Below are 19287 nucleotides of genomic sequence, written 5' to 3'. Positions count from 1 at the left end.
GAAAAATTCATGTCACTGATCTCAGATGAGCTATATCTTTGGTTTCTGAAAGAACTGGCAAGTGTGATTTGCTATGCTATCAATGATATGTAAAAAGATTATGAAAAAATGAGAAAGGTCCCTTAAGATTGGGGAAGAGCAAGTGTTAGAGAGGGAGAGAGGGAGGGATTGAAGAAGGAAGAGAGAGAAGATAATTGTGACTACAAGCTGTAGGGCAATAAATTTGTCTTCAATTCTTGTTTAAACATTGGAATTGAGCATTAAAGAGATGGTTGGCAAACATCTAGAAAGAAGTGGTGATTACAAAGAACCAGCATGGCTTAATTAGAACAAGTTATGCCAGACTAACCTTACTTCTCAGTAGAAGAGGGAAATGCTATGAATGTAGTTTATCTGGATTTGAGCAAAAATTTTTGATAAAGAATTTAATATTATCCTTTTGGAGAAGATGGAGAGATGTGAATTAGATAATATAAGAAGATGAATTCAAAACTAGTTATATGGACAAACTCAGAGTACTTCTTAATGGTTCAAACATTCTAAGAGTATCCCAGGGATCTGTGTTGTGTCATGTGCTATTTAACATTTTAATCTATGACTTGGATAAAGTTTGCAAATCACATAAAGCTAGACGTGATGACAAACAAAATAGATGATGATAAAAGGATCATGTTAGACCTTTTTGGTTAGATCTAATAAGATGAATTTCAGTAGTGATAAATGTAAAGTCTTGGACTTGAGTACAAAAAAACCCGAATTTAACTAAAATATGATGAAGAAAGCAAGTTTAAAAAGCAGTTGTTCTGGAAATGATCTAGGGGTTTTAGTGGAGAAGAAGCTCAATAAGAGACAGAAGTACAATGTGGTCATCAAAAAAGCTAATGTGACCTTGGGATGCATTTAGAGAAGTATAGTTTCCAGAATAGGAAACTATAGTCTTACCATATACTGTGTTGTTTTCAGACTTTATCCAGAGTACTGTGTTTAGTTTTTAAAATGTTCTAAGATATGCACTGAGTAGATGAAGTGTCCAGAGAAGAGCAACCAGGGTGGCAAAGGACTCTTAGTTCAGATGGTGTCAGTGTAGGTTAAAGGAACTAGATATGTTTAGTGGGGAAAAGAAAAGACTCAAGCTATCTTTAATTATTGGAGGGCTGTCATGTGAACAAAGGAATTAAATTGTCCTGTTTGGCCCCAGAGGGCGGAACCAGGAGGGAAGAGAAGAAGTGGAAACTCCGCATGGGGACTCCAAAGAGGACAAGTTAGAATTGATAGTAGGAGTTGTCCAAAAGTGATCTCTCTCAAGAGCAATGGACTCCTATTCCTTAGAGGTCCCTCAGGCAGATGCTGAACATGAACTTGTCAGATGCTTCCTTTTATGTATTAGTTGGACCAGATGACTCTCTGCAATCCTTTCCACCTCTCTGATTCTGTGACTTTGATTTGGAGTTATTTCTCTAGTACTGATACTAGAAGTCTATCACTGCAATAAGATTCTGCATCATATACTTGGGTTGATAGCTGACTCAGCGTTAATTCTAGATCAGAACCAAGACATTAATGACTACTGAGTAATTTACAGCTGTGAGGGGGTGGATTTGCTATTGGGGACCATTTTTATTCCTTTCCCCCCTTTTCACTTCCATTTCAATCAGCAATTATTTGTGTTGCTGACATTCTGCCACATTCCCTTCAGGAAAATGTTTCATATTAGAAAAAAAACCTGAAAGGCTGACCCAGACTCTTTTTTAAGGAAAAAATTTCTTTAATGCCATAAACTTGTGATATTAAATTTAAGTGGTTTGGAGAGGAAGGAGAAGTGGGGAGAAAACTCAACTAGTGACTATTCTTGCTTTAAGGTCAGTTAGGTGGCACATTGGATGGAATTCCAGATCTGAAGTTAGGAATAAGCATCTTCTTGATTTCAAATTTGACTCAGACACTTCCTTGCTATGTGACCTTGGGCAAGTCACTTAACTCTGCTTGCTTCTTCCTCCACCTCTTAGCTTCCTTATTTTTTTAGGGGTTTTTTTTGCAAGGCAAATTGGGGTTAAGTGACTTGCCCAAGGCCACACAGCTAGGTAATTATTAAGTGTCTGAGACCGGATTTGAACCCAGGCACTCCTGACTCCAGGGCCGGTGCTTTATCCCCTGCACCACCTAGCTGCCCCAGCTTCCTTATTCTTTCTCAGGTCTCTAAAGTCTCTAAACCTCGTGTTTTATCCTTCATGCTAGGTATTTCCATTCAAAACAAACTTTTCTCATAACAGCAAAACACATATTAAGAGGCCACAAAGTGAAATGGGAAAAACATCAGACTATGATATTAACTTCAATTTAGCATACATTTATTGGGCATCTTCAACATGCCAGACAATGTTGGAACTATAGAAAGATAAGAAATAGAAACAATCTCTCTCCCTAAATGCTTAGATGCTGCTGGAGAAATGCAATATATATACACCCAGAAGTAAATATGTGAAGTCCTTTCAAAAGGGAGAAAATACTAACAGCTGGACAGAATCAAGAAAGAGTTCATGCTGATAGGGGTGGGTACCCTTTGATGCATACCAGATTATACTTCCTACTCTTCTCTGACCCTCAATCAAGACAATGAGACACCATTTGTGCAAAGGCAAATTTGTGTCCTGTGAACAGCCAGCAAGCCAATTTGTTTTGAATTGAGTGTGTGAGAAGCAGTATTTGAGTGGGCATTAAATACTAGACTAAGGAGTGATAATAGAGAGGCACTAACAAGTTTTGAGTAGGAGAGTAGCAGTCAGAAATGTGGTTTAAGCAGTATTAAGTTTGCAGGAACAGTCCAGCTAAAAACTCCACAGTCTCAGAAATAGTGGACTTAATGTCATTTCTTTTTCTTATGATAGCTTCTGCCATTTACAAATTTCTTTAGCCCCTTGGTTTCCATAATGTTCTGTTTTCTCACTCTGAAGCAAAGGATTGAAGCATCCACTAAAATTGCTTCTGAAAAAAAATTAGCTTCTTGAGGTTACCACCTTGGTGATTTATAATAAGAAAGGTATCTTGTATATAGTTAAATGAAATTTGCTCACTCTGCTTGGCTTGGCAACTGATTTGCTGTCACAAATTGATGTTATTTTATCAGAAGGACCCCTTCCCCCACCCCTCCCAGTGTGATTTGAGCTGTTAGCCTTAAAGGTTTTTGAGTGAGGAAAGAAACTAATTTCACTTCCCTAAAGTAAAAAGACTGAAGGAGGGGGGCAAGTGTTGCTGACAAAGGATGATAGCCTCCATGCCTGGAATCTTCTCCCTCTTCCTCCACCTCTTAGCTTTTCCTTCAAAATCAATTCAATCCCTGCCTTCTACAGAAGGCCTTTCCTTGTACTCCTAGCATCTAGTGCCTTTCCTCTGAGACTAGCCACACCAGATAGTCTGATCTATCTTTTATGTACCTAAATATTTTCATATTGTTTCCCCATTAAAATGTGAACTCCATGAGGGCAGAGATTGACTGATTAGTTGCAGGTATCATTGGCCATATGGCCATAGCTTAAAATTCAACTCTTTACTTGAAATCAAGTGGTTGAGAGGCCTTGTTAATTTTCTTTCCTAGTATGTAAGAAATATAGACAAACAATGGCAAAGCTGGGAGTAGAAGATGGGAATCCTAGGTTCTTGTAGAACACAGCCCCACTTGTTCAGAATTTGTATCAATTTTTCTCAGGCTGTCAAGATATGTCAGGTTTGTGTAAAATCCAGTTTTTAAAATAGCATTCTTTTGCCTCTTCAAATTGGGAATTATCAAGGATCTGTAATTTTCTTAGTATAGGAACTCCCTGTGCCGTGATAACATGATATGTTATAAAGTTACCTGGCCTTAGAGATATTAGGTGACTTAGCTGTGGTTACACTAATTACCAGGAGCCAGAGACTGGATTTCAATTTCTGACTTCTTCCTTTAACTTCAACATTCTATTTATGATATCTTTCCAATTCTCAAAGGAGTTATTAAGAAGCCTTTGACATAGACTGCAAAAAATACAGGTGGTTCCTTTACTATCTTTGGAATTTAATACTATTTTATCTTAAGCAGAGGATAAAATTAGACCTAATATAATTTCTTCAGCACCCATTCAAGTCATCCCACAATGTATTGTTCCTTCTGTCACCATCACTTAAGTTCATACATATTAAAGGTGGAATGTTTGAGGAAGTCTATTAGTGTATTATGTCTTTAGAGTTCAAATAACAGATTAGTGGTTTCAAACCTGAAACAAGTTCACACACTACCATTTGATAGTTGTTGTGCTATTAATATCTTTTAACAAATTACAATTAGAAATTGCAGTTACAAACAACTATGATGAATTTAGTAACAACAACAGCATCACATACATTTGAAAAATAGGAATGGATCCACAAGACATTCAGTCTACAGAAGGTCTGTATGATTACTGATACTGAGTCACTGATGCATTAAATGAAAATGATAATGCATTGTACACATGAATTTGGGAAACCCGCAGGCTAATGAAAAGCCATAAATTATTCCCAGTAACATTACTTAACTGCAAGTCATACAACTTTTATTTATATTTATATTTCTCTGTTGTTTCAGAGTACCAGGAGCCTCAGTATTACACAAAAATTGAGCCATATTAAAATGCTAAAAATATTCCTCCTCATCAGTTTTAAGGTTATCAAAGGATAGATTTAAGCTTATGTTTGTGTTATGGTTTAGTTCAGTTTTCTATCTATCATGAATTAGTGATCCATAAAGAAAAAGAAAGTTCCCATATACTTTTTCCTTCCTGAAAATTTGCCTACTTTTTAAACAGAACACAAAGTTTTGATCACTGAATATCTTTGGCGTTAAGGGTCAAAGAAAGGTACTGAAAAAGAAAGTAGAGCAGAGAGGAATAAAGGAAAAAGAAAAAGGACAGGAAAAATAAAGGGATAGAAAAAGAAAATAAATTAAGCTTAAATGAGTTAAACTTTTTTTTAACATCCTACAGCTATTTAGTAATGCCCTTTGAAGTACCATTAGTTAACTAACCACTATTCAGGGGCGGCTGGGTGGCACAGTGGATAGAGCACTGACCCTGGAGTCAGGAGTACCTGAGTTCACATGTGGCCTCAGACACTTAATAATTACCTAGCTTTGTGACCTTGGGCAAGCCACTTAATGCTATTGCCTTGCCCCCCCCCAAAAAAAAAGTTAACCACTATTCTTTGGGATCTTTTATGTCTAGAAAGGGCAAAATATATTACTGGAGCCCCAGCAGGGACTAGAGCAAATCTAGAGGCAAGCAGTGATAGTATATTATTGTGCTTTTGAATGCAAAGTAGCTGTCATTTCTTCTTGGGAAGGGTGACTCTCTTCTATTTATGAATTTTTTTTTTGCAAGGCAAATGGGGTTAAGTGGCTTGCCCAAGGCCACACAGCTAGGTAATTATTAAGTGTCTGAGACCGGATTTGAACCCAGGCACTCCTGACTCCAGGGCCGGTACTTTATCTACTGCACCACCTAGTCGCCCCTTCTATTTATGAATTTGACAGAGATGAACTACTTCTGTCTTTAGCATGCGGGCGAGGAAGGCAGAAACAGTCTTCTAATGCCTTTCATTGGGGGGGTTTGTATTTCTTCCACAGAGATTGAGACAGTGAAATTGGCACGTTCTGTCTTCAGCAAACTACACGAGATTTGCTGCAGTTGGGTGAAGGACTTCCCTCTCCGCAGAAAACCTCAGTTGTATTATGAGACATCAATCCATGCCATCAAAAACATGCGCAGGAAAATGGAGGACAAACATGTCTGCATTCCTGATTTTAATATGCTCTTCAATCTAGAGGTAAAAAGGGTACATCCAAGGGACAAATGGGAAAAAGAGAAAAAGTTGCTGACAAAGTAACTTCCTTCCTTCAGCTCCTTTAGATTTTTAGTAATAGACCTTAAATCGAAAGGCAGAAGTTTGCTTACATTAAATATAGAGAATTATTTTTCTCTAATGTTGATATCAAGCTATTTTGTAGTAGATTAAATCCACATGTATGTTATAAATCCATTTAAAATACTATTATCAAAAGGGAGAACAGATTGTGAGGAGAAAGCGAAAGGACTCAAGAATCCTGAAATCTTTTTTCTTGCTGTCTGTATATCAGTCAAGTTTTCCAGTTCTATGCCTTGGAGATTCTTTTTATTTATTATGCAAAATGGAATAGGAATAAAAGTAAAGATCCCTGTCTGTGAATGATTTTGATTGCCTTAGCGGAAACCCTTGGGTAGATACTAAGTAGTGGCATATTTTATTTGATCTGTGGTCTCCAGGCTAAATAGTAAGAAATATAGCTAGTAGATGATAGCATTTACCTGTATGGAAACTTCTCTTTAGTCAGCTGGGGGTTACTGAAGAACTCTGAGTAACACACTGGGGAGGGCATTCAATAAAGAAGTGACTACTGGATGCACTTGGATACAAAAACACTTGGGATACCCAAAAAAGACAAAATGAAAAAGAGTTCTCTCCCTTCCCCAAAAGAAATTATATTCTGCTAGGAAGATGCAATAGGTCATCAGATTATGTACTTATAAATATAATAAAATTTGAGGAGGGAGAGAATTCCAGCAATTGGGAAGAATCAGAAAAGGCTTCTCATAGGAGATTGCAATTAAATTAAGAAAAGGAAGGAAGGAAGGAAGGAAGGAAGGAAGGAGGGAGGGAGGGAGGGAGGGAGAGGATAATGGAAAAGAGTAAAAGGAAGAATAAAAAAAGAGAAGGAATAAATAACAAAAGAGCAAGGGAGGAAAGGATGGAAGGAATGGTTGAGGGAGGAAGGAAATAACCATTATTAAGCACCTACTATGTGCTCAATGCTTCATAAATATGACCTTATTTTAACATTTGATTTGAAGGAAGCTAAGAATTTTAAATGATGAGTAGGTGGATGCATTCTAAGTGCATAGAACAACCACATGGTGGTTATCTTTTTAAAATTGTGAATTCAACAAATATGAATTTTTTAAAAATACTTTTTAATTGATATCTTGTTTTTATATTACCTACATTTTCTAACATAACCTACTCCTATCCCTTTCAGTTTCTTCTTCAATACTCCTCATAACAAAGAATAAAAGGTGGGGGAAGGTGACAGCTAAGCAAAACTAATCAACACATCAGAAAAGTTTGAGATATATACAACATTCCACACCCACAGTCCCCTATTTCTGCAAAGATGTGGAGGGGAGGAAGGGACCTTCTATAATCTTCTTCACAGATATGCTTCATCATTATCTTTTTTAACATTCAGTTTTTATTGGGGTTTTTTTTTTATTCTTTTCATTTACACTGGTGTAAAAACTGAGTATGTTGGTTTCTTGTTTCTGCTTATTTGAATTTTTTTTTTAGTTTTTTTGCAGGGCAAATGGGGTTAAGTGGCTTGCCCAAGGCCACACAGCTAGGTAATTATTAAGTGTCTGAGGCCGGATTTGAACCCAGGTACTCCTAACTCCAAGGCCGGTGCTTTATCCACTACACCACCTAGCCGTCCCTGCTTATTTGAATTTGTATAAGTTCAATCGATAAGTATATTTTAAGCACCTTCTATGTACAAAGAATAAAAAGATCCCTACTTGCAATGAACTTGCATTCTAATGGAAAATACAGGGACATATAAAATAGATATGCAACATAAATATACAGTTATTAAACACACTTAGAAGAGTTAAATGCAAAGCTGTTTGGGAATGGAAAGTACTATCAGCTGGTGATATAGGAAAAGTTTCATATATTCATATATATGTGTGTTCATAAGTTTATATGTTTCATGCTATATATGTTTATATGTTTCATATTAATATTAACCATATTAATAATTTCCTGTCTTCAAAAAATGCACCCGTGACTTCACTGAGGTAGAGAGTTTCTGAATTAAGGCAGATTTTTTTTTCTTTTACCAATGCACATTCATACTTTCAACATATCAATTTATAATCTTAAAGAGTTACAGGGGGGCAGATAGGTGGCACAGTGGATAGAGCACTGGCCCTGGAGTCTGAAGAATCCGAGTTCAAATCCAACCTCAGACACTTAATAATTACCTATCTGTGTGACCTTGGGCAAGTCATTTAACCTCATTTGCCTTGCCAAAAATCTAAAATAAATAAATAAATAAATGTTAAAAAAAAAAAAAAAGAATTGCCTGAAAGCTGCACCAGCCCTGGAGTCAGGAGGGTCTGAGTTCAAATTTGGCCTCAGATATTTACTAGTTGTGTGACTCCAGGCAAGTCACTTAGCCCTAATTGTTTTCAGTAATAAGGGAGTGGTATGGGACTCTGAAGGATAAGGGGCTTGCCTTTAATCATGCTATACTGTGTAGGTATGTGTGTTCAAGAGTACAAACATATATGTATATAGATGTGTGTATATGTATGTATGTAAATAAGCACTCATCTATTTGTCAGAAGCAGAACATAAAAGCATATATTCCTAGTTTTAAAACCAGCTTCCTATCTCCTGTGCCATTCTGTTTCTGCATCATTTCTTATAAAACAGTAATACTCAGTTACCTTCAATTTTTTTAGTCATTCCCCAATCTGGGGGCTTCTGTTTGGTTTCTGTTTGCTTTAAAAAAAAATACTATAAAATACCTCGTTGGTACTTGTTATTGACCTTCTTGGTATAGGCTCACCAGTGAAATCTCTGGGTCAAAGGCTGGGGTTTTCTAGTCATTTTCTTTGTATAATTCCAAATTGCTATCCAATAGGGTCATACTGTTTCATAGCTACACCAACAACACTCCAACACTAACTATTCCCTTCTTTTGTTATCTTTGCTAATTTGTTAGTTATGAGATTAAATCTCATTGATGTTTTGACTTGCATTACTGTTATTAGTGTTTTGGGAGCACTCTTTCATGTGACTGTTAATAATCTGCCATTCTTTTATGAACTGTTTGCATGTTTTGACCACCTAGTGATTTGCAAATAGCTTTTAGTCTCATATATTAAACAAGACTATTAAGGATACAAAGAACAAAAGATAGGATTGAATATTGAAATTTCAAACTTCTTTAAATGTACATTACATTTAGGGGGTAGAACCAAGATGGTAAGAGTACAGGCAGGAACTCTACCAAATTCTCCTCCAAAATAACACTTGAAGGGGCAGCTAGGTGGCGCAGTGGATAGAGCAAGCCACTTAAAATCATTGCCTTGAAAAATCTAAAAATAAAATAAAATAACACTTGAAAATGAATTCTGGAGTGGCAGAGCCAACAAAATGTAGGGATGAAACAATTTTCCAGCCCAAGACAATTTAAGAGATTGACAGGAAAAGTTTGTCACATGGGGTAATGGGAAGGCATGTAGCAGGAAGCATGCCTTGAAGAGTCTGCATTGGAGGCAGCATCAGCTTTGGGAATTCTCAGCCCACAGACAGTAATGGAGCCAGACTACTGGTCATAAAGAGATTACAGAAAAGCCTTTGCTGGTGTTGGGTTCAGGACACTGTTGCATTGTCTATACACAGTTCTGGATCATAGTTCCAGGGCCAAGAAGAGCACTAGTGCTTGTGGCCCCAGGGGAGCAAGGTCGGTTTCAAGGCAGAGATGAATGCTTGTGGTCACTCATAAGGAATGCAGAACCTGGTCACAGTTTCAGGGTCCAAAGGACCACTAGCACTTTGTGGCTAAAGGGGAACAGTCTTTTCTGGATAAAGACCAAAGCATAAGCCAGGAGAATGGTGGTCATACCTCTCCTTAGATCATACTTCCTTGGAAATACTGTAAGCTTACAGCCCCCCACCCCCAAACTAGTGAAAACAGCAACCACAAAGGTTTGAAGTTTTTGGGACAGTGCCCTGTCCACCCTGAGAACAGAGTCCAACTGTAATATAAAGAGACAAATCAAAAAATTGTTTAGGAAAATGAGCAAAGAACTTACAACAAAAATGACCAAGAAAAAATTACTTTAGGGACAGGGAAGCTCAAAACAGAAACTTAAAGGAAGATAACAATGTCAAAATATCCGAAGCCTCAAAGAAAAATGTGAATTGGTCTCAGTTGCACCACACACACACACACACACACACACACACACACACACACACACACACACAAAAGAATTCTTGGAAGAGTTCAAAAAGGATTTTTAAAATCAAATAAGAGGGGCAGCTAGGTGGTGCAGTGGATAGCCCTGGAGTCAGGAGTACCTGGGTTCAAATCCGGTCTCAGACACTTAATAATTACCTTGCTGTGTGGCCTTGGGCAAGCCACTTAACCCCATTTGCCTTGCAAAAAAAAACCCTAAAAAATCAAATAAGAGAGGTAAAAGAAAAATTGCACAAAGAAATGAGAGGCAAAAAAATTATGAAAAGAGAGTTAACAGCTTGGTAAAAGTGTATTTAACAAGAATAGTACCAAAATTGTCCTTTGTCTTTTGAACTCCCTTTCTCTTCTGTGTATTTTTGAAATTTTATTACATCCTTTTTCTTCATTTTTTTGTATCACTAGTAATAACCACCCACTACCCCCCAATGCCTTTCTGCAAGTAAAAGTCCTATCTTATAACACATTATAGTCAAGCAAAACAAATAAATCAGCTGTGTCTGAAAATATAGGGCATTCCAAAAGTCTAAGAGCTATTTTAAGTTGAAAAGGGAAACCTTTATAGGCAGCGTTCTGTGCTACTACCTCTCTGTCAAAATGCTAAAAGCAAGGTTCCATATCTTCTGGAGTCAAGATTGGTCCTTGCATAGATCAAACAAAGTTCTTATGTCTTCTTTTTTTAAGATTTTTTTTTTTTTTTTGCAAAGCAATGGGGTTAAGTGGCCACACAGCTAGGTAATTATTAAGTATCTGAGGCTGGATTTGAAGTCAGGTACTCCTGACTCCAGGGCCGGTGTTCTATCCACTGCACCATCTAGCCACCCTGTTCTTATATATCTTTTAACATTATTTTCCTTTGCAAAATTACCATCTTTGTTTAAATTGCCCTGGTTCTGCTTACTGTATGTTGGATCAGTTCATATACATTTTCTCACGTTTCTCTGAATCTACCTCTCATAATTTCTTATAATATTTCATTATATTTAAAAATTGTAATTTAGATTATCATTCTCCACTTAATAGACACACAATATATTTCCAGTTTGTTCTTCAACAGAAAAATGCTTCCGTAAAAACATACATGAGAAGCCCTTTCCCCATTCTTGACATCTTTAGGTATCATATCAGTCAAAGGGTATGCATAGTTAAGTAAGTTTTGGATTTAAATCCAAATTGCTTTCCAGAATGATTGGAGCAATTCATTTTTCCACCAATAGCTATCATATTTTTTATCTTCCCACAGTTTCTCCAACAATCATCATTGTCCTTTTTGTCATTTTTTGCATTTGTAGTCTTTTAGGGTTTTCTTTCCTTTTTTCCTGCTCAATCCATGATATTGCTGATTACAAGTTCTATCTATCTTGTGTAGATATACTTTCTTTAGAGCTTGTTAATTCTGGCTTCGGTTCAAAGAGCCCTATAGACTATCAAAGTGACATATGGTACATCTCAATATTAAAACCTATGGAAATATGACATCTGGGTTACTCTGCTAACCTTTTTGTTTTTGCATTAGATTGACTTTGAGAAAGCATCATGCTGTTCTCTTAGCTATTTCTGACTCTACTGTGATTTTAAAAAATATTTTGGCGACACTTCTAAAGAATTCATGATGAAATGCTATCCACCTCCAGAGAAAGTACTGATGGAGTTTGGAATACAGATTGAAACATGCTATTTTTCCCTTTTTTATGTGTAGTTTTTTTTCTTTTAGTGCCTTCCTTATCAATATGATTAATATGGAAATATGTTTTGCATGATTGCACATGTATAACCTATTACATGTCTGTCTCAGGGAAAGAGAAGATGGGAGGGAGGGAAGAAATTTGAAACTCAGTTTTTTTAAGTTAATGGTAACAATTGTCTTTACATGTAATTGGAGAAAAATAGATTCGTATATATGTATGTATGTTTTTATACTATATATATCATATATATAATTATATATAATATATATAGCCGCTGAGAAAGTAGCTGGGCTTGTACTTGAGATATTATAAGTGATAAACTAACATTTTCCTCTTAGCATCTCTTAGTTCTTACTGTCAAGCATAATGACTTAATAAAAAGTAGGTGGCCTCTTGCCACTCTACTTTTCTCAAATTTGCATTTGAATATCACTTTTAAAAATTATAATCACAATATTACACATATTTACATGGCTGTCAAGATTGACTATTAGTGTGTCCAAAGACACATTAGCAGATGTCTGATACAGTCTAACCATAATTGCATAACAATGTGATTGATTTATATTGCTTTTTTTCTGAGGCAACTCAGTCCCATACATATATGGCTCAAAAGACCCATGTGTGACAGTGGCATCTACTATGATACATACATATTGAGATAACTCTTTGATTCAAGGTTCCTTGTGCTGTTTGCTGAAGGAGTTGCCACTTTTGATTTTATTTCTTGACTCACCATCAGCCCTGGGCCATTGCTTCAAATGAATACCCTGTACCTGCTTGTAGTATAGAAATTTCTTATCACATAGATCCCACTCTCAAGAAATTTATAATCTAAATGAGAGAAAAGAGATGTACCAAGATAATTTGCAATTCTACCAATGACTCCACAAACTATAAGGAACAGGTTATATTAAATGTGCTCTAATTGCAATAAAGAACCACTTCTACTCTAAATGTTCTACTGGGCCACTTGTGTCTGATATCTGATAGTGCCTTCCAACTCATTTTGGACCATCAGCCACAGCCGAACACACCATTCTCTGACTCCAACACTGGGATGCCTTTGATGGTCATCAGAAATGAAGGTTGAACAATAATAATAATAATAATAATAATGCAGTGAGATGGCAGTGGATAAGAGTGCCAGACCTGAAATCAGGAAAATTCATTTCTCAGAGTTCAAATCTGGTCTCAGACAAGTCACTTAACTTTCTTAGCTTCAGTTTTCTCATCTTTAAATGAGCTGAAGATTACAAACCACTTCAATATCTTAGCCAAGAAAACCCCAAATGGGGTCATGAAGAGTCAGACACTACTGAAAAGATTGAACAAAAATGAAAAGAGCATGGGATTTGAATCTAAAGACCTGGGTTCAGTATATCTCTGCCTTGTTACTGCATTGACCTTAGAATTACTGGTTATATCCTTTGGGTTCTCTTAGCATCAGATTTAGCATTCTTTGCATTGTATAATGCCACCTCCTCAAATCCCCTGGATTTCACTTCATTTTGCAAAATTCTTTGAGATACTCAGTTTAACAGGTATAATAGCAGGGTAATCCTGTATGAGAGAATCTGTTCATGAAACTCTTAAATACAAGCCATTTGTACAAGTCAGTTAAGAGCCAGAATTAGGTCCTAAATGATCTAGTTTATTTTAGATGTGACCTGTGGTCCAGGATTGAAACTTTGGGTTTAAGCTTCAGGAATTTTTCACAGAATATGTTTTTTCATTCCTCTCCCACTCTCACCCCCTTGGTAGGCCTTAGGCAAGAATAGGGAGTTACTGAGTAGGGGGAATGACATAATACAAGCTGTTTTAGAAAGATCAGTATGGCAGTACTGTTCTCACTCCTCTTCAAGGATAGCCATACTCTTTTTGCTCTGAATTGTCCCCACTTACAAGTCTTGCTTCCTTAAATATTATTTTTCTACCTAGAATCTCCAGTGTCTTAACTGATTCCCTTCTCCTTGCTATTAAGCATCTTGAAAAGATTTTTTTTTTCCTGGAGGCAATCAGGGTTAAGATTTGCCCAGGGTCTCACAGCTAGTTAAGTATTTGAGATTAGATTTGAACTCAGGTCTTCCTGACTCCAGGAACTAGCTGCCCTTAATTTAAAAATCTTTAAAAAAAATTTTTAAAAATAGACCTTTAGGATTTAGGGGCGGCTAGATGACACAGTGGATAGAGCACCGGCCCTGGAGTCAGGAGTACCTGAGTTCAAATCCGGCCTCAGACAATAATTACCTAGCTGTGTGTGGCCTTGGGCAAGCCACTTAACCCCATTGCCTTGCAAAAAACTAAAAAACAAAAATAAAAATAGACCTTTAGGATTTTATATATGTATGTGTGTGTATGATATATATGTGTGTGTGTATTTATTACATATAAATGTGCATGTGAATGTGAGTAGCATATGTGTATAAGTGTGTGTACATTCATGCTTAATTGTAGCCTTCTTGGGGGAAGGGAAAAAAACAGCAGAGAACAAAAGAAAATCAGAAGCAAAGAAAGGAGGGACAATTTTGAACACACCTTTCTTGAAATGGAAATCCTCTCATGTTTTGCTGTATACATGTCAGTTTTTTTATTTTATATTCATGTTTTAAATTTTTTAAACATACAATAAAAAATCACCTTTATTTGATCCTGATACCCCTCTCTGACTACAAGTCAAAGCACATAGGAACTCTTCTATTCTATTAAAACCATCCTCTATCCATTCTGTCTTTTATCTTTTTTGTTAACAGAGGCCTTAAGGAATGTTCTATGGGGAAGGAAGTATGATACTGCCTTTAATGTCCGAGATCCTATTTATTAATTGAATCATTCATAAATTCATCTAAACCCCTTTTTTGGATCCATTTTAGATCTCTCTTGAGGAAGTCAAGTTATAAAGAGAGATTGGTCTATAATTGTAAAAAATTAAAATAAAAAAGATGTTCTGTTTTCAAGACCCTTCCCAAGCTATTGTTTTATTAGCTCCTCACAATGAAGTTTTTATCACTCATTTCTATTTAACAGATTAAAGAAATGGAGGCACAGAAAAAGTCAAGTGGCTTGATTATAGGACCAGTGGGTGGCTGGGATGACACTCAAATTCAGCTCCCTCAGAAAAAAGATTTGCAGCTGAAATCAAAAGTTCTTCCCCAAGGAAACCTGGGAACCGGGCTTTTGGTTCAGTCTCATGATCATCAGCACAGACACCTCCCAGGGTGGCACCAGAGTAGCAATTCCTCTCTAATTTGTAGTCTTAGCCTAGGGCAGAGGCCTTGGCAGTATCACACAGCTAGGCTGTCTTGGAAGCCGGATTTGAACCCAGCTCTTCTTGCTAAGTGAGGATCAAAGAACAAACTTCTGGGATGGGCTGAGAACCAGAATCTGGTTGAGCATTCTACACTATTAAGAGAAAGCAAGGACAAAGTGAACTCCATCTGGCATGAATTGTGACCAAATTGAAAAGTTGATTTAAAGAATTTGGGCCCCATATGATGAGAATTCTGGTATCATGAAGCGTGTCTGTATAATTTACATGTCCATATATGTTATACCACTGGTTTACATTCTATGTAAGTTTTTTTTAATGTGAATTTAATGTCTTCGATCCATAAAGGCATTTACTTATTTTTATTTTTGCTTTGGCTGCTTGAGAAAGATTTGAAACAAATGTGTGTGGGTGGTTTCCATGGTGCAAAGTAGCAACTTGCACAGAAAGGGGCAGTTCCACTGAGCTAATTGGGCATGTGTTACAGCCTGCTGGTACAGAAACACAGATGACCTGATCTTGCAGGTGCTTTGGCAGTTGCTAGAAAATGGGAATGTTTTGTCTTATTGTGGAGGCCAAGGACTTGGGGGGGGGGATGGGGAGGAAGGGTTGGTTGAGGTGCAGGAGGAGGAAGAAGAGGAAGATGGGTAATGGGGGTTTTAAGGACAGCGGTTCATCTGGTTTCAGCACATCTGTGTGCTGTTTTTCTTTGCCAGGATCAAGAAGAACAAGCCTACTTTGCAGTGTTTGATGGGCATGGTGGAGTAGATGCTGCCATTTATGCCTCCATCCACCTCCATGTGAACTTAGTACGCCAGGAAATGTTCCCCCATGACCCTGCTGAGGCACTATGCCGAGCCTTCCGGGTGACCGATGAGCGTTTTGTGCAGAAAGCAGCCAGGGAGGTTTGTAACTTCTTGTAACTTCTTCAAATTGAGCAGTTATGGGCCCAGAGGTGAATCATTTTTGCCCTGAAATGCAGACTAAAAAAATACTAGTCTAGTCCATTAATTTAGTCTGGGGCTAAAGGGTTACTCAGACTCAGATTTTGCTTTCTTTAGCACCACCTCCCCTTCCATCCCCCAGTTGCGAGATGTACACACCTTGGCATCTTCATCTGAACTCTACAGACAACAATTTGAATTCCAACATAGTTCTCCCTCACTATGGAATTTGCAGAACATGCTAAGTGAATTGATGGTTCATGAACACAGTCCTAGATTTAGGGTAATTTTAGGTGTACTATATAGAAGTTCTTGGGGTGCAATTTCTAGAAATTTTTCACCACTGGATTTGTCAGGTAAGTGTTTACTTTCTTAATCACCAATGTCTATCAGTCACACAATAATCATTTCTTTCCCTTTCTGTTGCTAACAATTTTGGATGTAGTCATTAAAGTCAGCAAACTGTAAATAATTGGGAAAGATGACTTTGGTTTCCTATCCTAAGAACCTAGGAGAAGAACTGGGATTATACTCTCTCATTCTATTAATCTGGTCTCAATTATTATTAGTCTCAAATGAATTAAGAACTAACTTTCCTTTTCCCAGAATAAAAAAGTTTATATCATAAATATTTTCATTACTTAAACAATGACCTGAATATTTACCATCTACAACAGAAATAAGATATTAGGATAAATGGTGGTAACTAAAACCTAATTAATCATTTTGAACTATGGGTACCAATTAACTATATCACTGAATGCTGAAAGGTTTTGCCAAGAACAAACTAAAAAATAATTTTTCTTCAATTGTTTGCACAGAGAGAAAATAATTCTCTCGTAAGTGAAACATTAACTCTTTCATCAAATGAGCTGGGTGTGGGGTATGCATTTCAGTTAGGAAAACTTACACAGCAAACCAGTGGGAGAACTCAAGAATGTGGTCCAACATTCCTGATGCTCTGGGCTCCAGTGAGGATCCTCCAGAAAATAAGCATGTATTTAATCTAAGGCCTGACCAGTTTAAGTGCAAATCCAATGATAATAGTCCCTAGACTTTTACAATTAAAATCAGTTCAATTTAATTTAATTCAACAAGGATTTGTTGCCTACTATGTACCAGGAACTATATATGAAAATGGGAAATAAAATTAAAAGATGAATTAAACAAACCATCCATTAAATATAAGATTTTATTGATTGAACACTGTATTTGTGCTGGATGATAATCCCTTAAACCTCCCAGGGGTTACACAAAAACCACAGCTCCTAGCTTTTTCCTCTTATTCTAATCCTCTCTCTCTCTTTTGAACATGAAACATGATACCCCATCAAATGATGTAGAGATAACCCTATCCCTGAAACCAAGTATACCTTCATCTCTTTTCTTTTCCTCAACATCCTTCCATTTCAAGAGTACTTCCACACATTTGTAGGAAGTTTGAGTGTGCCTCAGTCTCTCCCAATAGTTCACTGCTAACTTAAGTAACTTAGATCTCTCACAGCAAGTTCTCTCTTGTGCTTCCATGTGTTAACTGCTGAGAAAAAAAAAAAGTAGCTATTCCTGTTGTGAAACAGCCCGGCCTCCTGTTCTCTCTAGAGCATATGCAGTGAAACGTCTTTTATAATTTGTACTAGCGGGGCTGAATTATCTGAATGTTCTGTGTGGGAAGACATTCTATTGGTGGGCGAGGATTTATAACAAACAACCAATTTTCCCCATGTAGGAGATGGGCAATGGGGAGGGGATGTTGGAAGGGAGATGACAGATGTGTCATTATCCACCTATGGCTCACTGGGTCTAATTCAGAGTGATAGAAATTTATGAAACCCAGGTCACTTAAGTCAAACAGATCTGTCATGTTGGTCTGCTAATAACATCAACACTTTTAAGAGACCTGGGAATCAAAAGATCTAACTTCTCCTAGAGCTCCAAATTACAAACATAATAGTAATTGAAAGGGAAAGTTTCCTCATTTAATATTAGCAAAACTTAAGCCTCTAGAAAACATTATAGCCATATCTCAGAACATGCTTTGTACTAAGAGTATAAACCATAGTACCCTGGAGAATAAAACAAAACTGAGCATTTTCACATAGTCTATCTAGAAGTATCAAAACATTGGCTCCATTTACCCCTTCAAATAAAATGCTGTAAATCATAGTTTTACAAACAGTGGGACTGAGGCTATGATTTTTTTCTCTGACCAAATTATGATTCAGTAATATCTATATGACACAGTGGGGAAAACTGCTGCCCTGGGAGGTAGAATAACTTGGTTTTTGACCTGATATCAATCATATGACATTGAACAAGGGTTCATATGAGAATTTTTGAAAAATAGGATGTATGAGCAGCTAGGTGGCCCAGTAGATAGACCACTAACCTTGGAATCAGGAGAATCTGGGTTAAAATCCAGCCTCAGATACTTGATGCTTACTAGCTGTGTGACCTTGGGTGAGTCACTTTAACCCCACTGCCTAACAAAAGCAAAATAATAATAATTAAGAAAAATGTATCTTGTACTATAATAAATGTTCACCTATTCCTTGCTTGATAGGAATCTAAATATACTTTTCAATGGGAATTCAGACTCTGGGTCTTTTTTTTATTCTGACTTTGCATTAACTATTTTCAGAGTTTGCGTTGTGGGACCACAGGAGTAGTGACATTTATCCGAGGCAACATGCTCCATGTGGCCTGGCTGGGTGACTCTCAAGTCATGCTTGTGAGGAAGGGCCAAGCTGTGGAATTAATGAAGCCACATAAACCAGACAGAGAGGTGAGCAAAGCCTCTTTCTTTAGGACATCATCTGTTTTCCCTCTAACTATTCATACTATTATGTTTTATTATAATAAGTATCATTATTTCCCCGGTAACTAGCCTCATCAAGTGCTTGGAAAAAAGGAAAAGAATCCTTCTAGGAATTGGCTTTATAGTCATGCTTGCCTGATTCTGAATGATATCCCTTGTTCTAACTCTTCTCATCACTTCCAGAGAGCCTGCTGATGTTACATTTTCTGTTTCCTCTTGTAATACACTGTGATTTAGGATGAGAAGCAACGAATTGAGGCCCTTGGAGGTTGTGTGGTCTGGTTCGGTGCCTGGAGAGTGAATGGAAGTCTGTCTGTCTCAAGAGCTATTGGTAAGAAATTATTTAACTCATTAAGGGTCTCCAGCATGCCCTGTCCTCCCTTGCCCCTATGCCTTAACTATGGGACTACTCAGAAACCCCAAGACAATACATTTCCATTATGAAAAAATTCATGGCACCACTTAAATAGCAATTAAGAAATGTCTCT

At 37.1% G+C, this 19287-nt stretch overlaps 2 protein-coding genes across 2 annotated transcripts in view; one reads left to right on the top strand and one right to left on the bottom strand.

Annotated features, from left to right (window-relative positions):
- TRIM37 (tripartite motif containing 37) overlaps positions 1-19287 on the bottom strand; it is a 155909-nt gene that overhangs the window by 16156 nt on the left and 120466 nt on the right. The gene's annotated exons all lie outside the window — the stretch shown is intronic.
- Positions 1-19287, top strand: part of PPM1E (protein phosphatase, Mg2+/Mn2+ dependent 1E) — a 220678-nt gene that overhangs the window by 188725 nt on the left and 12666 nt on the right. Inside the window, exons 3-6 of the mRNA XM_074223596.1 lie at positions 5633-5832; positions 15757-15945; positions 18623-18766; positions 19037-19130. Of these exons, the coding sequence (XP_074079697.1) occupies positions 5633-5832; positions 15757-15945; positions 18623-18766; positions 19037-19130 (627 nt within the window). The remainder of the gene's footprint in view (positions 1-5632; positions 5833-15756; positions 15946-18622; positions 18767-19036; positions 19131-19287) is intronic.

This window comes from Macrotis lagotis, chromosome 2 (genome assembly GCF_037893015.1).
Source record: "Macrotis lagotis isolate mMagLag1 chromosome 2, bilby.v1.9.chrom.fasta, whole genome shotgun sequence".
Lineage (NCBI taxonomy): Eukaryota > Metazoa > Chordata > Mammalia > Peramelemorphia > Peramelidae > Macrotis > Macrotis lagotis.
This window is presented reverse-complemented; position numbering and strand designations above follow the sequence as displayed.